The sequence below is a fragment of the Cololabis saira genome, chromosome 3, assembly GCF_033807715.1.
Source record: "Cololabis saira isolate AMF1-May2022 chromosome 3, fColSai1.1, whole genome shotgun sequence".
Lineage (NCBI taxonomy): Eukaryota > Metazoa > Chordata > Actinopteri > Beloniformes > Belonidae > Cololabis > Cololabis saira.
Genome location: NC_084589.1, coordinates 30882962 through 30896166, shown reverse-complemented (window position 1 = coordinate 30896166; position 13205 = coordinate 30882962). Strand labels below are relative to the sequence as shown.

The 13205-nt window shown below is 42.2% G+C and overlaps 2 protein-coding genes across 4 annotated transcripts in view; both read left to right on the top strand.

Moving 5' to 3' along the window:
* LOC133436703 (apolipoprotein A-IV-like) overlaps nucleotides 1–13205 on the top strand; it is a 298467-nt gene that overhangs the window by 212289 nt on the left and 72973 nt on the right. The window lies entirely within an intron of this gene.
* bcam (basal cell adhesion molecule (Lutheran blood group)) overlaps nucleotides 1–13205 on the top strand; it is a 52122-nt gene that overhangs the window by 25663 nt on the left and 13254 nt on the right. For all 3 annotated transcript variants that reach the window (XM_061717224.1, XM_061717226.1, XM_061717225.1), the window contains exons 2-7: nucleotides 9161–9285; nucleotides 9387–9603; nucleotides 11441–11514; nucleotides 11628–11724; nucleotides 11820–12002; nucleotides 13035–13156. In XM_061717224.1, coding sequence (XP_061573208.1) covers nucleotides 9161–9285; nucleotides 9387–9603; nucleotides 11441–11514; nucleotides 11628–11724; nucleotides 11820–12002; nucleotides 13035–13156 — 818 coding nt within the window. The remainder of the gene's footprint in view (nucleotides 1–9160; nucleotides 9286–9386; nucleotides 9604–11440; nucleotides 11515–11627; nucleotides 11725–11819; nucleotides 12003–13034; nucleotides 13157–13205) is intronic.

Below are 13205 nucleotides of genomic sequence, written 5' to 3'. Positions count from 1 at the left end.
ACAAGGTCGTAAAGTCTGCACTACAACTGTTGTGTGTCGGACAGATTGACAGCGCAGCCGTGAGCCCCCTCACACTTGCCGGGAATGCACCTAAAAACCTGATGTGTAAATGTGTGGCGGTCCAAAGTGGACCTCTGCTGTCCACACGTAGTGCGGATAGATCATTTGCTGAGTCATCCATCTTCGCGGTGACTTGTCACTTTTACAGCTTTGATTTAGGTGCACAGATGTGAGGATTGTTAGGTTTTATTGCAGGGGAGAAGACTGATGCGCACCGCGGCTTATCGCTAATTGGCTTGTGTTTGAGTCATCTGCACTGCGTCAACAACAAGTCGCCGGGAACATCAGACCTTCCAATTTAATTTCCTCGTCCCCTCCCTTTTATTTTGTCCACTCTTTCCTCCCTATTTATTTTAAATGAAAACCTACCCCTGAATCCTTGTAAAATTAAACACGTTTTAAGTGCTAATCACATCAGAGCCTCTGAAGACATGCTTTGCACATCAGACACAAGAGATGAAACGGATTTCGTGCGAGTGGGTTGATGTAATAGCTATAAAACTTCAGCCTGAGAGATAAGAAAAATGATGCTAATAGAGAAACTTCACCATAAGAGGTTGCAGGGGTTCTCAACTAATCTATGATAAGATCTGTAGTCTTTCCTTTGTCTGTGTCTCCTGTCTATTTATGCAGCAGGCATAAAGAAGCGGGTGGTTTTTGTCTCAATAAATAAACAAAGAGATAAAACACAGTCTCTCCTGCTGGATAACCCTCAGCTGTGATCTGGATGTGTGTGGGTGTTTGTATGTGTGTGTGTGTGTGTGTGTGTGTTCCGGCAGGGTCCCAGGTGTGATTTTTACCTCTACTTTGGTGGTTCATCACTACAAGCCCAGACAGGAAGAAAAGCCCGGCCGTTCCTTATCCTGTAATTGTAGAGGTTAGCATGTGGACTTGGATCATAATCCATCCATCTCATCTTTAATCAAGGCCCTCGGTTCCAAAGACACACGGATATGACACATAACCCTCATAAAATGCAGGAAATTCGTGAAAAATGACCCAGTTCCAGCAAGCAAAGAAATATGGGCACCAAACTAGTAATTGTGTTTGACTTCAATTAGAGGCCCAGATATCATCTTTGCGCCACAATAAACCTCTGCTATCTACTCAGAGTTATGGGTGCAGAGGCTGTTAAAAGGCCTGTGAATGGTCAGATAAGATTTACAAGACTGAGGCTCAATTTCAAATTGCCCTAAATAGTACTATACAATGCTGCTGTCTGTGTGAAATAAGTAAAGATCTTCAAAAAAGGGGTTTCAGTGAGAATTCTCGTGAAGTTTGGCTTTTAATCCTCTTTGATTGAATTTGCAAATCTGCTGATTTCCCACAGAGTTTGTGTTAACTTAAAAAGTCTCTCCTTAGGGAGGATGCAGCACATTTTATACTAAATTTAGAATGTGGCTTCTGCTTTAGTTTATAAGGCAGATAAAATAAACATAAAGCAAATTGTTGAATTGTCAAGGGAAAACGTCATGACGGACTCTTGTATGAAGTGCTTGTAAGAACTTTAATAGTCCCACTCAGAAAAACTTCCTTCCCATCAGGAATCAAAGACAGTTGCAAAAACAAAAGAAGCAAATGAATAACTTTTACATTAGCAGAGAGAGAAAACAAGAAATCCCTTCCAACTGTTTCTTCTTTTAGCTTTCTACCTTCATTTCTTCATGAGCATTACAGATACGGGAGAATATATATACTTCAGAATTTCTGATTTTCTTTAAATCTGAATATTAATAATGTTTTATTGATCTTTTAATGATCTTTACATTAAGATGATGTTCCATCAGGATGCTTCTGAATGAAAATGTTTGACTATTTTTTGTGAAAAAACTGTCCAGCATAGTCTTTGTTTCCTTTTTCTTGTTTCCTTTTCTCCTTGGATTGCTTCACACGTAAACGGTATTTCTTTTAAATCATTAACAAATGTTTGTCTGTTTGATGTTCAAATATTTCAGCAAGGACAGAAAAATGCAAAAACAACAGACAGAAAGCGGAAAGTGCACACAAACATTGATATTCACAGAGGGATGAAATGCTGATCAATATGATCCACTAACCTTGAGTGTAATCACTCATTCTGTGGATTTGACTTTTCCCAGGTTTTGTGATTTTTTTATTCCAAAGCAGTGGGATTCAATTTACTTCAATTTAGCTTATTTGTTTAGCGCCAACTTGCCACAAAATTAAATCTCATGCATTTTACAGAGAAATCCAATAAGTTCAAGACGAGTCCAATTAAAGACAATCTTGTTCAGTGTAGAACATGATTGCAAGGTTCCTGTCTCAACAAGACTGGTTCATATATATATGTATATATATTTTTTTTTTTCATGAGAAATGTTAGATCACAAGAAAACAACTGCCTGGCCAGATCAAGTTATCCCACCAATCAATCACTTTGTCGCCACCATGGGTAGAAATTGGGAGGAGATATTGCAACAGCCATGACGAGCTGGAATTCTGTGATACCTGTTTGAAATTTGTTGCTCGGATGTTAATTTCTAGATCGTACAGATTTAATTTGTAGAGGTGGAGGAAAAAAAAGAGTGTTTTTGAATAAATTTGCTCAGTTTATGTTTTCTCAAATATTTAATGTGATTGAAAAAGGGAATTTATAGTCCCGAATTGTGCCTGCTGTTTTTCTTTCACCATCAGTTCTCTGTGCCACAGTGTCCTGTGAATGCTGTGAGCAGTACTGGGATTCCAATTAGCGTCATTAGCATCACACTTACCCTCTCTCTTAAAGGTCAAAACTTAGCAGGAAATCAACATGCATCTTAGTACTTCTATGAACAGATCCTGTATGGATGCGCTTCCCAATGCACGTTTCCAAGGAGATGGACTATTTTGAAAAGTTTCACGTCTACTCATTTTATGACACACATATTTTGCTTTTTCAGTTGAACACTTCCCCCCTCTCTGCCCTGCATGTCTGTCATCTTTGTGGTTTGTGGTCTCACTGTACCTTTCTCACTCCCCACCGCCACTCTCTATGTGCCTTTCATAGCTGCCGTGTGAGACGTCAGTCTGCTGCATGTAGATTGCAGCAGCAGCTGTTCCCACGCTGCACCTGTTCTTGTCTCATCACTCAAGCGTTGATGGACTCCAGACCTTACAAGGACCCACCCGACACTGGCAGCCTGACCCAGCAGATCCCCATCCCACACACACACACATAAACCAACACTTGACACACACATACAGGCCACGTGATATATACCCTTGTTCGCATTTGTGAAATTGTCACCTACTCAAACTTTAAATAGATAGAACAAATCCTGGACCTTGGCCTGCATATTCTAAAGAATTCCAAAAACCAGATTTGAGTTTTTTTCTCTGCTACCAATCTGCAGATACTGTCTGACTACAGCAGCGGCATCCTGAGAGCTTTGGTTACTTGAGTATTCACCACCATCATCGTGTTGAGCTGGAGCTACAGAACCTTTTCAGTTCATATCTGTATTACAGCTGCCCCTCTGGGGCTGATTTCTGGGTGGATGAAGTTTATATGTCAAAATGAAACTTATCTGAAGAAACTTCAAAAGCGCTGTAAACTATTCCCAGCGAGCAGAAGTGGCAGAATGACGTGAGCACTGAGGGAAAGTCAGGGGCCCATAAACACAGCGCTTGTTGAGTATTCTCTGTTCTTAAACATGAATTAGCAAAGAGCCACTGTCTTTGAAGGATGGCTCCTGAGAGCCAGCCACCTTCTACGTGTGTTGACACGAGCTACTGAGGCTAGTAGTCATAATTCTCCTCCCGTTAGAGTCGATTAAGCTTTAAAATCTATTTCATCCATTAATGCAACTCCTTCCACATGTTGTGGGTTTATGTAACAAAAAAAGACAGCTTCATGTTGCATGTTGCCTCTGTAGAAAGTGGATGATTAAAACAGGAAAGGCTATCATGGAGAGGTGGAGAAATCATTTTAAACATGCTGGACAAGCTGCTGATGAGTAGAAAATAAAAGAATAGTGTAAGTTGTCTTTTTTCATGACCTCGTGCTCCAGGTGACTCAGTCTTTCATGACATTGAGACACTGTCTTATGCAGCAGTACTCTGTTTGCTTTGCCAACAGTCATACACTCTAATCCTGTTAAGGTTTTGGATCACACACAAATGCACACAAACACATGCACTACTCTACCGTACCCTCTACTGACATTGCTCATTCATCAGGTATTATGCTGCACTCCTACTGCCCTTCCCAGCCTCACACTGGATTGATTGTAATTTTCTCCACACTTCTTGTCTCAATGCGTGCAGCCTACACGCATGTATATATATATGTATTTGTTTATGCTGTGCAAAGATTGCTGTTATTCAGCCTAAGCAGTCAGACTGCAGCGCAGTTCTGTAAAAAGCTGACGCTGCATCACTCAAGACAAGGTCCACAATATCCAATCTGGAGACAAAGAGAACAATGCGTCCACTATAACCTTGGTCTTTACCACAGCGATACAAAGCTTACAATGGCACAACCAAGAGCAGCCCTCACCTCGGATAGCCCCACATACGTCTGAGATGGTTCACAAAAGGCAGAAACACACTATAACATGCAAACGTGTGTTTGCTAAGCACCCATGTAGAGCTGTGAAACCATGTTCAAGCTCTTCCTTGGATCATCCATCTCTCTTCCTCTGAGTTGTTTGGCCTTGCAGGCAGGCAAACAGGTAAAGATGATAAAAGGAATTGTTGATGGTGGTCATATATTATAGGATGGAGGCTCTCGTGGAGGTACGGCTGGCGGTTCATGCTGCTTGTTGTTCCTCCTTTTTTCTTCTATTGCTAAATATCAAATCCTTTTTTTCTGTCTAATAAATTCATAAAAACACTTGAGCAGCGGTTATTAAAAAATGCTCTTTGAGATCGACTGATACAAAGAAAATGGTTGAAAAATCGAATGAGGCCCGTGGATTGATGGCCAGCATACGACAGCAGGTGAGGCACAAGCAGGAGAGGTGAGGGGGCAGAGGAGACAGGATCCAGCTGGTTTTTTCATGATGAGAGGCACCCTCTTGTGTGTGCATGTATGTGTGTGTGTGAGGGTGGAGGAAAGAGAGATGCGGGCAGGAAAACGAGATGAAGGCGAGGCAGACAGAGGGTGTTAAAGTTGGTTTTGCATTAACTTTTCAGGAGATGTGGGACTGACACGACTCCATAGATGCTCACTGGGTCTGCTCCACTCCGCCATGCTGCTTTGACAGCAGATCCTCTTTTTTTTCCCCCCTCCACAGTATACTTAACCACAGCTTTTTGGGGTGGTTCATTGGCTCATAAATATCCCATGCATTATAGATATACTGTAAGAGGGTGTGTGCTTGTGTACGTGTGCCTGTGCGCTTGCATTAACGTTCGTCTGTGTGTGAAAAGGTCACAGTCTGACCATCTTGTTCCCATCTGTCTTTCCAGTGAGTCACGCAGCCCAACTCAGACCACCTCACACACACTTTCCCTCTCTTTAGCTAAATCCGATTATCTGGCCTGCATTAGCTAACGAGACCCCCATGCAGTTAGACCCTCCCTCCACGCCGTCCAGCACCCCCCTCGGCTCCTTTCCTTTTGCTCTCTCTCTCTCTCTTTCACACACACACACACACACACACACATAAGATGACAGCCAGCAGCCTGTGTCTCTCGATACACAAACACTCTGACGCACACGCACATGCTGCTCAAGGCTCAGATTGAACAGAGGACTCCCTAATTATGTTTTAATTGCCTGTCTCTGTCTGTCCAGCTGCCCCGTGTGCACAACACCGAGCAGCGGCCTGATTGATCACTCTGGACTGAACATATTGTGAATGACAGCGAAAGATGCTAATGAAAAGGGGAGAAGGGTGAGACTGAGACCAAGAATAAAAATCAATGAGAAATGAGTTGGCAGAGTGAGCAGGATGCGCTACAGATGGACTTGGCTGATTTATATTTTAAGACAACATTATTGCCTCCTCTTATACATCCAGAAGATGCTTTATTTGGCATATTAACACTTGCACGCAGACCGTCTTGACTGTCTAGTTTGTTTTCATGATCTCATAAAAGAACAGCGGATAACAGCTCTGAAAGTGACACTTCAGCTGTTTTAAACCTGTTATGTCTGGCACATTTGCATTAGAGGTTTAAAAACAGACTTAAATGTGGCACAAGCATTAGGCAAACACATTTCTGTGTTTCCACGGGAAGTAAGTTACACTCACTGCTGTCTGACTGCCGACCACGAAAAATGAGCAGTCAGCAGATTCGAGGTGTGAGGATTTAATGAACATCTTCAGATAATCGATGGAAACGCTTTCACCTTCAACCCAATTCTGACATTATCCTAACAAGTGAGCCCAGATGTCTTTTGAGCATTTTTAATCTGAAAAAATGCCAATTCTTTTTCACTCCATGTTCTTGGTGTCTGAAAACACTTTTTATCCTCTTTTCATATCAAATGATCTTATAAATTCATGCCAATTGTTCTCTGATTTTATGTTATCCTGGTTTTTCATGTAAATCTGGAACTCTTGAGTGGTTCAGATTAGCATGACAGTGTGACATCACAGAAACAGACCACAGTAGAATTATAAAGCTTTTTTTTTTGTTTAGTTTGAATGAAAATCGATTCAATATTTGAACAGAAGGTAACATTAAGGTGTTGCTTGACCACAGAGCCAGAATGCTGTCATGAAAAGAAGTCTTGACCCCTCTGTGCATGCGCCAGAAAGTCGTTTATTTTAATATCGTGTGTGTGTGTGAATGTGTATCTTTCCCACGCAGCACTCGACTGGCCCACTTAGAGTGTAAGTGCTGTTGAAAAGTGCAGCACTTCATTTGACCACACATTCTTGTACATTTGCTCATCTGGCTTGCTGTTTGCTTTGGCGCAGAAACAGAGGATGTTATTTTGGGTCGCATCCCCTCTACAAATGCGGAACATGAGACTTGATTTGTAAAACCAATGTTGGTTTGCTATGAGAGCCATTAAACTGATGGACTGCGCTATGGTAGGAGAGGGAGGAAAAAAGGGGAAATGGAGGGGGGTGAGTGAAAAGGATTTAAAACAGAGGTTAGGAGGGGAAGTGAAAAAGTAAAGAAGAAGAAGTGAAACAATAAAAGACTGGAGAGATGTATCGGATGTTTTCATCAAATGTCAGCTCTTCCTTAACCTTTGACCCTTACGTGGTTTGTGAGTCACTGTGAATCACAGCGCCTGACCCCGGAGGAATGTTTCTCCCCAACAACACAGAGCAACCACAGTGCATCGTTTTTGACAGTTCGGCCTATTATCTCCTTCACATGTACTGAACTCTCAGTCTTCCCCTCCATCCTTTCCTCCTTCTCCTCGCAGTAGCTTAATAACAAGGTGGCCATCGCTCAGCTCCTCTCATCTCTCCTTAGACGTTTCCAGCAAACTCTCTTTCATCTTCCCCGTCTGCATTTTTCTGTCTGGTTGTTAGAACCAGTCTGTCAAGCAGCTATGATCCCCATAAGTCCATCCTCTCGACTCCTGGCAGTTTTTTCCACAACAAATAAATTATTCAGCTGTAGAATTTGTACTCCAGAAATTGATGGTATGATTAATTTATGGCATCACACAGAATATGGGGCTGTGTCGTTCTTTTGCACTATACAACTACATTTCACCAACAGGAATATTAACGTTAGTGTAATTTCTTGCTTTTTAATGGTTTGTTTAGGTTGTTGCTCATTTACTGGTCTTCTCTGAAAATACTATATTTTTATAAATATATCCCACTTCCAGTGATCACTCATATTTCTTTAACCCTCATATCAATTCATTTTGAAATAAGTATGATTTTTAAGAATGACGATTTTAGTTAGAAATATATAGCTGATATTTCTGATGGGATTATAATGAACTATTGTATCATTAAAACCCCAATATCTTAAAAAACCCAGTTGGCTCAAGTGTCACCGTGCATCACTGTGCTTGTCGTTATGACAATGTACTCGCTGCACTCACTTCGTTAGCAAAAGCTGAGCTTCTTCTTTCCTCTAGCTGTCCATCCTTGACATGCCTCTTTCAAGGTACTCCAGTTAATAATGCAGTGTCACTGTTTACAGAGCTTTCTATAGCTTTTCCAGTTCCCAGAGGACACATCCAGGGTGCATCATGTGCTCTTTACTGCATATGTGTGCATACAAATCTAGGACATCCTTATGTTTCTTGTGGTAGCACCACTCACAAAAGCGGTAGGTCCCTTAACCGTTTGGATTCTACCTCTTCTGAATACTAAAACTGCTGCTATCTCAATATACAGTTTGTGAAGCAACTTTTGAGGTTATTTAGTAATTTCTGTTGAAGATTTGAGCCCTTTGGAGGTTGCCGCTAAAAACATCATTACGCTCACTGTGCTATGGATAAGAGGGCCTGTTTGTTCATGTAACAAATGCAATGGAAATATGTCTTTATGTGTACACATGATGCTGACCTCCTGGCATGGCTCCGGCGTGAGTTGTCATCTCTACAGCTGTACAACTCTGGGGCTGTTTACTGTGTTGTGTGTTTGCAGGGGGCAAACATCGCATGGAAAAATTAGTCTACTGTTTCCCTGCGTGTATGTATATGTGTATCCCAGTGGGCGTCGGAGTATAAAAGACATGGGTAATCATCCTTTGCGGCCTTCTTGTTGCTGACGTGCTTTTTGAGGAGTGATGAGAGCAAGCTGCCCAAGGCGGTACAGGAAAAAGCGTACTCCACTGCTGATGCGGTGCGTTACAGACGCTACATGGCTGTCCCCTGTTTGAACGTTCCCGAAGCCCTGAGGGTAAACAAACATGCAGCCTTTCGATCAAATAAAACACAGGCAAGGTGTAGTCGATGATTGTTTTGATTTTTGTCTTCATTTTTTCAAGAGACAGTACATGTTTCACGCTTGAACTTATCCGTCTATCGAGTTATAACCCAGGACTGTGGCGCTGCAGGTCGTCCGATTTTGTCAGCTTAAGTGACGTCTAATGTGTTCTTAAGTCTTCTTTCATTAACATATCCTTGATTCAATAGAATTCTTATTGCGGACCCTGCTCATCGCTGCACTTGCAAATTGTCTTTAACATTATTAATCTTTCTGCCCTTTTGTGTTCTCTTCTACAGTTTGCAGTGGGGAAGTGACTGTGAAGTCATCTCCTAAAATCGAGGTGTTGAAAGGAGAGACGGCTAAACTCCCCTGCACTTACACTGGCTCACAGTCAAGTACCACTGTTGTTGAATGGTACTATGTAAGTCCATTCCAGATATTCATTTTCACCCACCTCACCAATATTTGCTTGCTTTTATTGTTATTTTTCTTCATTACTCTGCTCTTATTTCATCTTTTCAGGACGAGCAGGGTACCAGGAAACGTGTGGCTTACCGCACCAAGGCTGGGGAGGGAACCAGCGACAGCGAGACCCCTTTCACAGGCCGGGTCACCATCGAAGATGACTTCACGTTGAGCATCACTTCTGTCGGACCCGCTGACGAGCTGACCTTCATCTGCCAGGTCAATGCTGGAGTTCAAGGGGTCGGAGAAGACACCACCATGCTCAAAGTCTTTTGTAAGTCATGCCAATGCCCTTTTAGTTCTTTATTTGACCTCAAAGCCAAGGAGCCTCCCACACACCCACACCACTTTCTCATTAGTTGTAGAAAGGAATTCATGACTTGATTTGTTGCTGTCACTGCCACTCAGTACGTATGAGTTCAGACTGTAATTTAAGTCTTTAATTGCATTGCACACATGCTTGCATTAATACCGTGCTATTTCTTAAAGGAGATATAGCATGGTTTCCCACAATTATCTGCATATCACGAGAACAGAGCAAAATGGGGTACTAGTTGGTCATCATGTGCAGGAGCCTGGAGCTGTCATCAATGCCTGGGGTTACCAATTTCTTTTGACAAGTTCCCCAGAGGTCAATTAACCCCAATCTAATCACTGCTGGCATAATTGATGAATAGTTCAATCACACATGTCATGTCTCATATATCTCTCCTTAATCAGAGCTCAGATTTATCGCCAAGATGCCAAAGGCGGACCCTGGTGCAGACGGCTGTGTCCTCCCTCCCAAAATGAGCAGGATTCATTTGCATTTCAGAATGGACTGTCAATCTCTTTAAAGAGGGGGAGATTTGTGTTGAGGGAATGGCTAAACAACCCTATCTTTAGGCATGCCTCCACTCAAGAAAATAACTTATAAGTTACCCATTAACTTTTATGAACTCCGTGGCACCAATGTTAATAAAGAAAACCCATAAAAAAGCCATTAATCTGAATGGTCAAGCCCGTGTTTGACAATACCTCAAAGGAATATTTTGACAAAGGCCGTCTCTGGCGCTTGACGCCTACACTGCTAAGGAAACAACCTGTCTCACAAACCAGCGATTATTCATTGTTCATATTTGACCATTTGACCCACTGAGGCTGAATTATGGCTTGTGTGTGTGTGTCCTGTTTTAACACGACTGGACTGAGTTATGAGGTCAGATGGGTCTTGAGCCACAGCTATGTTTTCTTTTTTGCGAAGTCTACTACAATTAACAGTATGTCCACGGAGATAAATACAGAATCTTTCCCTTTTTGCACGTCAAGTAAAAGATTGTACATGGAACAAGGGAGGGAGTGAGTGGTCCGGTGCAACTGTACTGCAAAAAGTGTTCCAGAAAAAAAAGAAAGAAAGACAAAGGCCCTGCAGTCCTAGTTCCCACCCCTTGGCCCAATGACTACTTTAAGAGTGTCCTTGACAGTTCAGTGGTTCTTCAGAATGGAGCTGCAAAGGATGGCAGCTGAAATACCCAGACAATGTATTGCCTCACTGTTTGAGCACCTGAAAGCGCTCCATCCAGAGTGGCTCGTCCGAGGGCTGGTTTCCAGAGAGAAACAGTCCATCCTCACAAACACAGAGGCAAAACAAAAAAATGCCAGGGGCCAAGCGGCTGGGGGGGTTCATTGTGCCTAAGAACTGAATGATTGAGACAGAGAAAGGAATACCAAGCTACTGTTTATTTTCATAATCATTCAACAGCTGCAGGCAGTGATAAGATGACCTTGAACAAGCGAGCTTGGGAATATAGGAGAAAAACAAGAGAGAAAGCTCACACCTGTGGCTGTGTGTGTGAGAGAGGGAGAGCCAGGGAAGTGGAAGTGGGAGTTTTTCTTTGGCTTGACCCGTATCAGCTCAAATGAACCAGGTCACAGTGGAATTCTGTGTAGCAGGTTATTTATTGCAAGACTTCATTAGCAAGGTCGGCCGATGTGTGGGTCGGGCTGTAAATAGAGAACTTAGTGATTGTGTCTGCTTGTATTTCAAATTAAACATTAAAGGTTGTCTCTTAATTAATCATTGTGTTTTGACGTTCTTTTTTTTCTGTTGTTGTTGCTTTCTTTTCGTTTAGTTGCTCCAGAGAGGCCAGAAATCAAAAAACCGTCATCTCAGGGAATTTCCGCGGGAGAATCTTTCAGCTCCGAGGTTTGTGTGCTCTCTTGTACGTTTGTATGTCGCAGTGAGTTATGTTATGAGTTATCGTTTCATTCATATCATTTGCACTTCCTCCCCACCCCATCCCCCAAACCATGCATCAGATCGGTGCCTGTGTGACGATGAATGGACACCCCCAGCCAAGAATCATCTGGTTCAAAGATGAAACGCCTCTTCCTGAGGTCAAGGATAAGAAAGAAAGTATGTTTCCTCTGTCAGTTTCAGGTTGATATTCTTCCACAAATTCATCATTGGAGCCCATTAATCTTAAGAAATGTTTTCCCCCACTTTTCCAGAGACCTACATGGTTCCCTCTGTGGTCAAAGAGGCTTCGGGTCTCTTCACCATTAAGAGCACCCTCTACATGCAGCCCACCAAGGCTGACAAGGACTCTGAGTTTTATTGTACCGTTGAGTACAGCATGCCAGGAGACCAGATCAAACAGAAGAAGTCTGACAGAATCACCATCAACCTCAACTGTGAGTGGAGCAGCAGGGGCAGAAGGGTTGAGAGATAACATGTCATTAATCTACAATGAGGGAACTCAACTGCTTCCTTTTTTTGAAGTAAATAGTGATGGCTTATAAAATCTTAGTGTTTTGTGGTAAATTAGCAGATTGGTTAAGACGGACGGACAGCCATGCACACCCATGTCCATGGACAAATTAGAATCTCCCGCAACCACAGTGGGATTCATGTTGTAGTTAAGGAAGGACAGTGACTCTTGGAGACAGACGTTGCTGACAAACTAGGCCTTCCTGAATCCAGTGGTCATCTCTGATTGATGGTGTACAGTAGGAATGGGCGATATTTTACCGTTCACGATATACCGTCAAAAAAATTCCCCACGGTTAGAATTTGTCATCTCACGGTGAAAATGATAAATTCCCGTTGATGACGTTTTTGTGTAACAAACATGGCGGAAGGCGGATCTGAGAGCGAGGAGCTCGTTGTTTAACGAGGCTCCAGCTACGTTATCTGGAACTGGTTTGGATTTAAAAAGAGAGACGAGGAGCAAACATCATCTATTATGTGCAGAGTCTGCAAAAACAGAAGGAGATGGTTGTTACATTTTGATTTAACATTTGACTATTAGGGAAAAAAATTGCAATAGTATCTAATTTGTGGCATGTTCCAACCACAGGTTAATTTGCACATTTTATTTATATTAGAAGAGGCCATCACTGATAGGGTTTTATTTTCAGTGAACTTTTATTTATTTGTCCTGTTTATTTATTTATCAAGTTGTATTTTTTTCTACTTTGTGATTTTATAAGCTAAGAAAACTTGTTTTGGGGGCTCCTAAGACTGAATGTGGTGATAGATTTATAGTTAAAAAGGTGGAGTTGAATTGTTATTTTTTTTAATCGTCATTTTTATCGTTATCGGGATAAATGCCAGAAATTATCGTGATACATTTTTTAGTCCATACCGCCCATCCCTAGTGTACAGTGTAAATGTAACCAGCGTAAGAGTGTTCATCTGATGGATCCCTGTTCTTGTCTATCCAGATCCGTCTGAGAAAGCAACCTTCACTCTGCTCAACTCCGATCCAGTCAAAGAGGGCGACACTGTCACGATGCAGTGTGAGACTGATGGAAACCCTCAGCCTGACTTTGAGTTCACCAAAGACGTACGTTGAGACTTAACCTCTATGTTCTCCACCTGGTCATAATTACAAA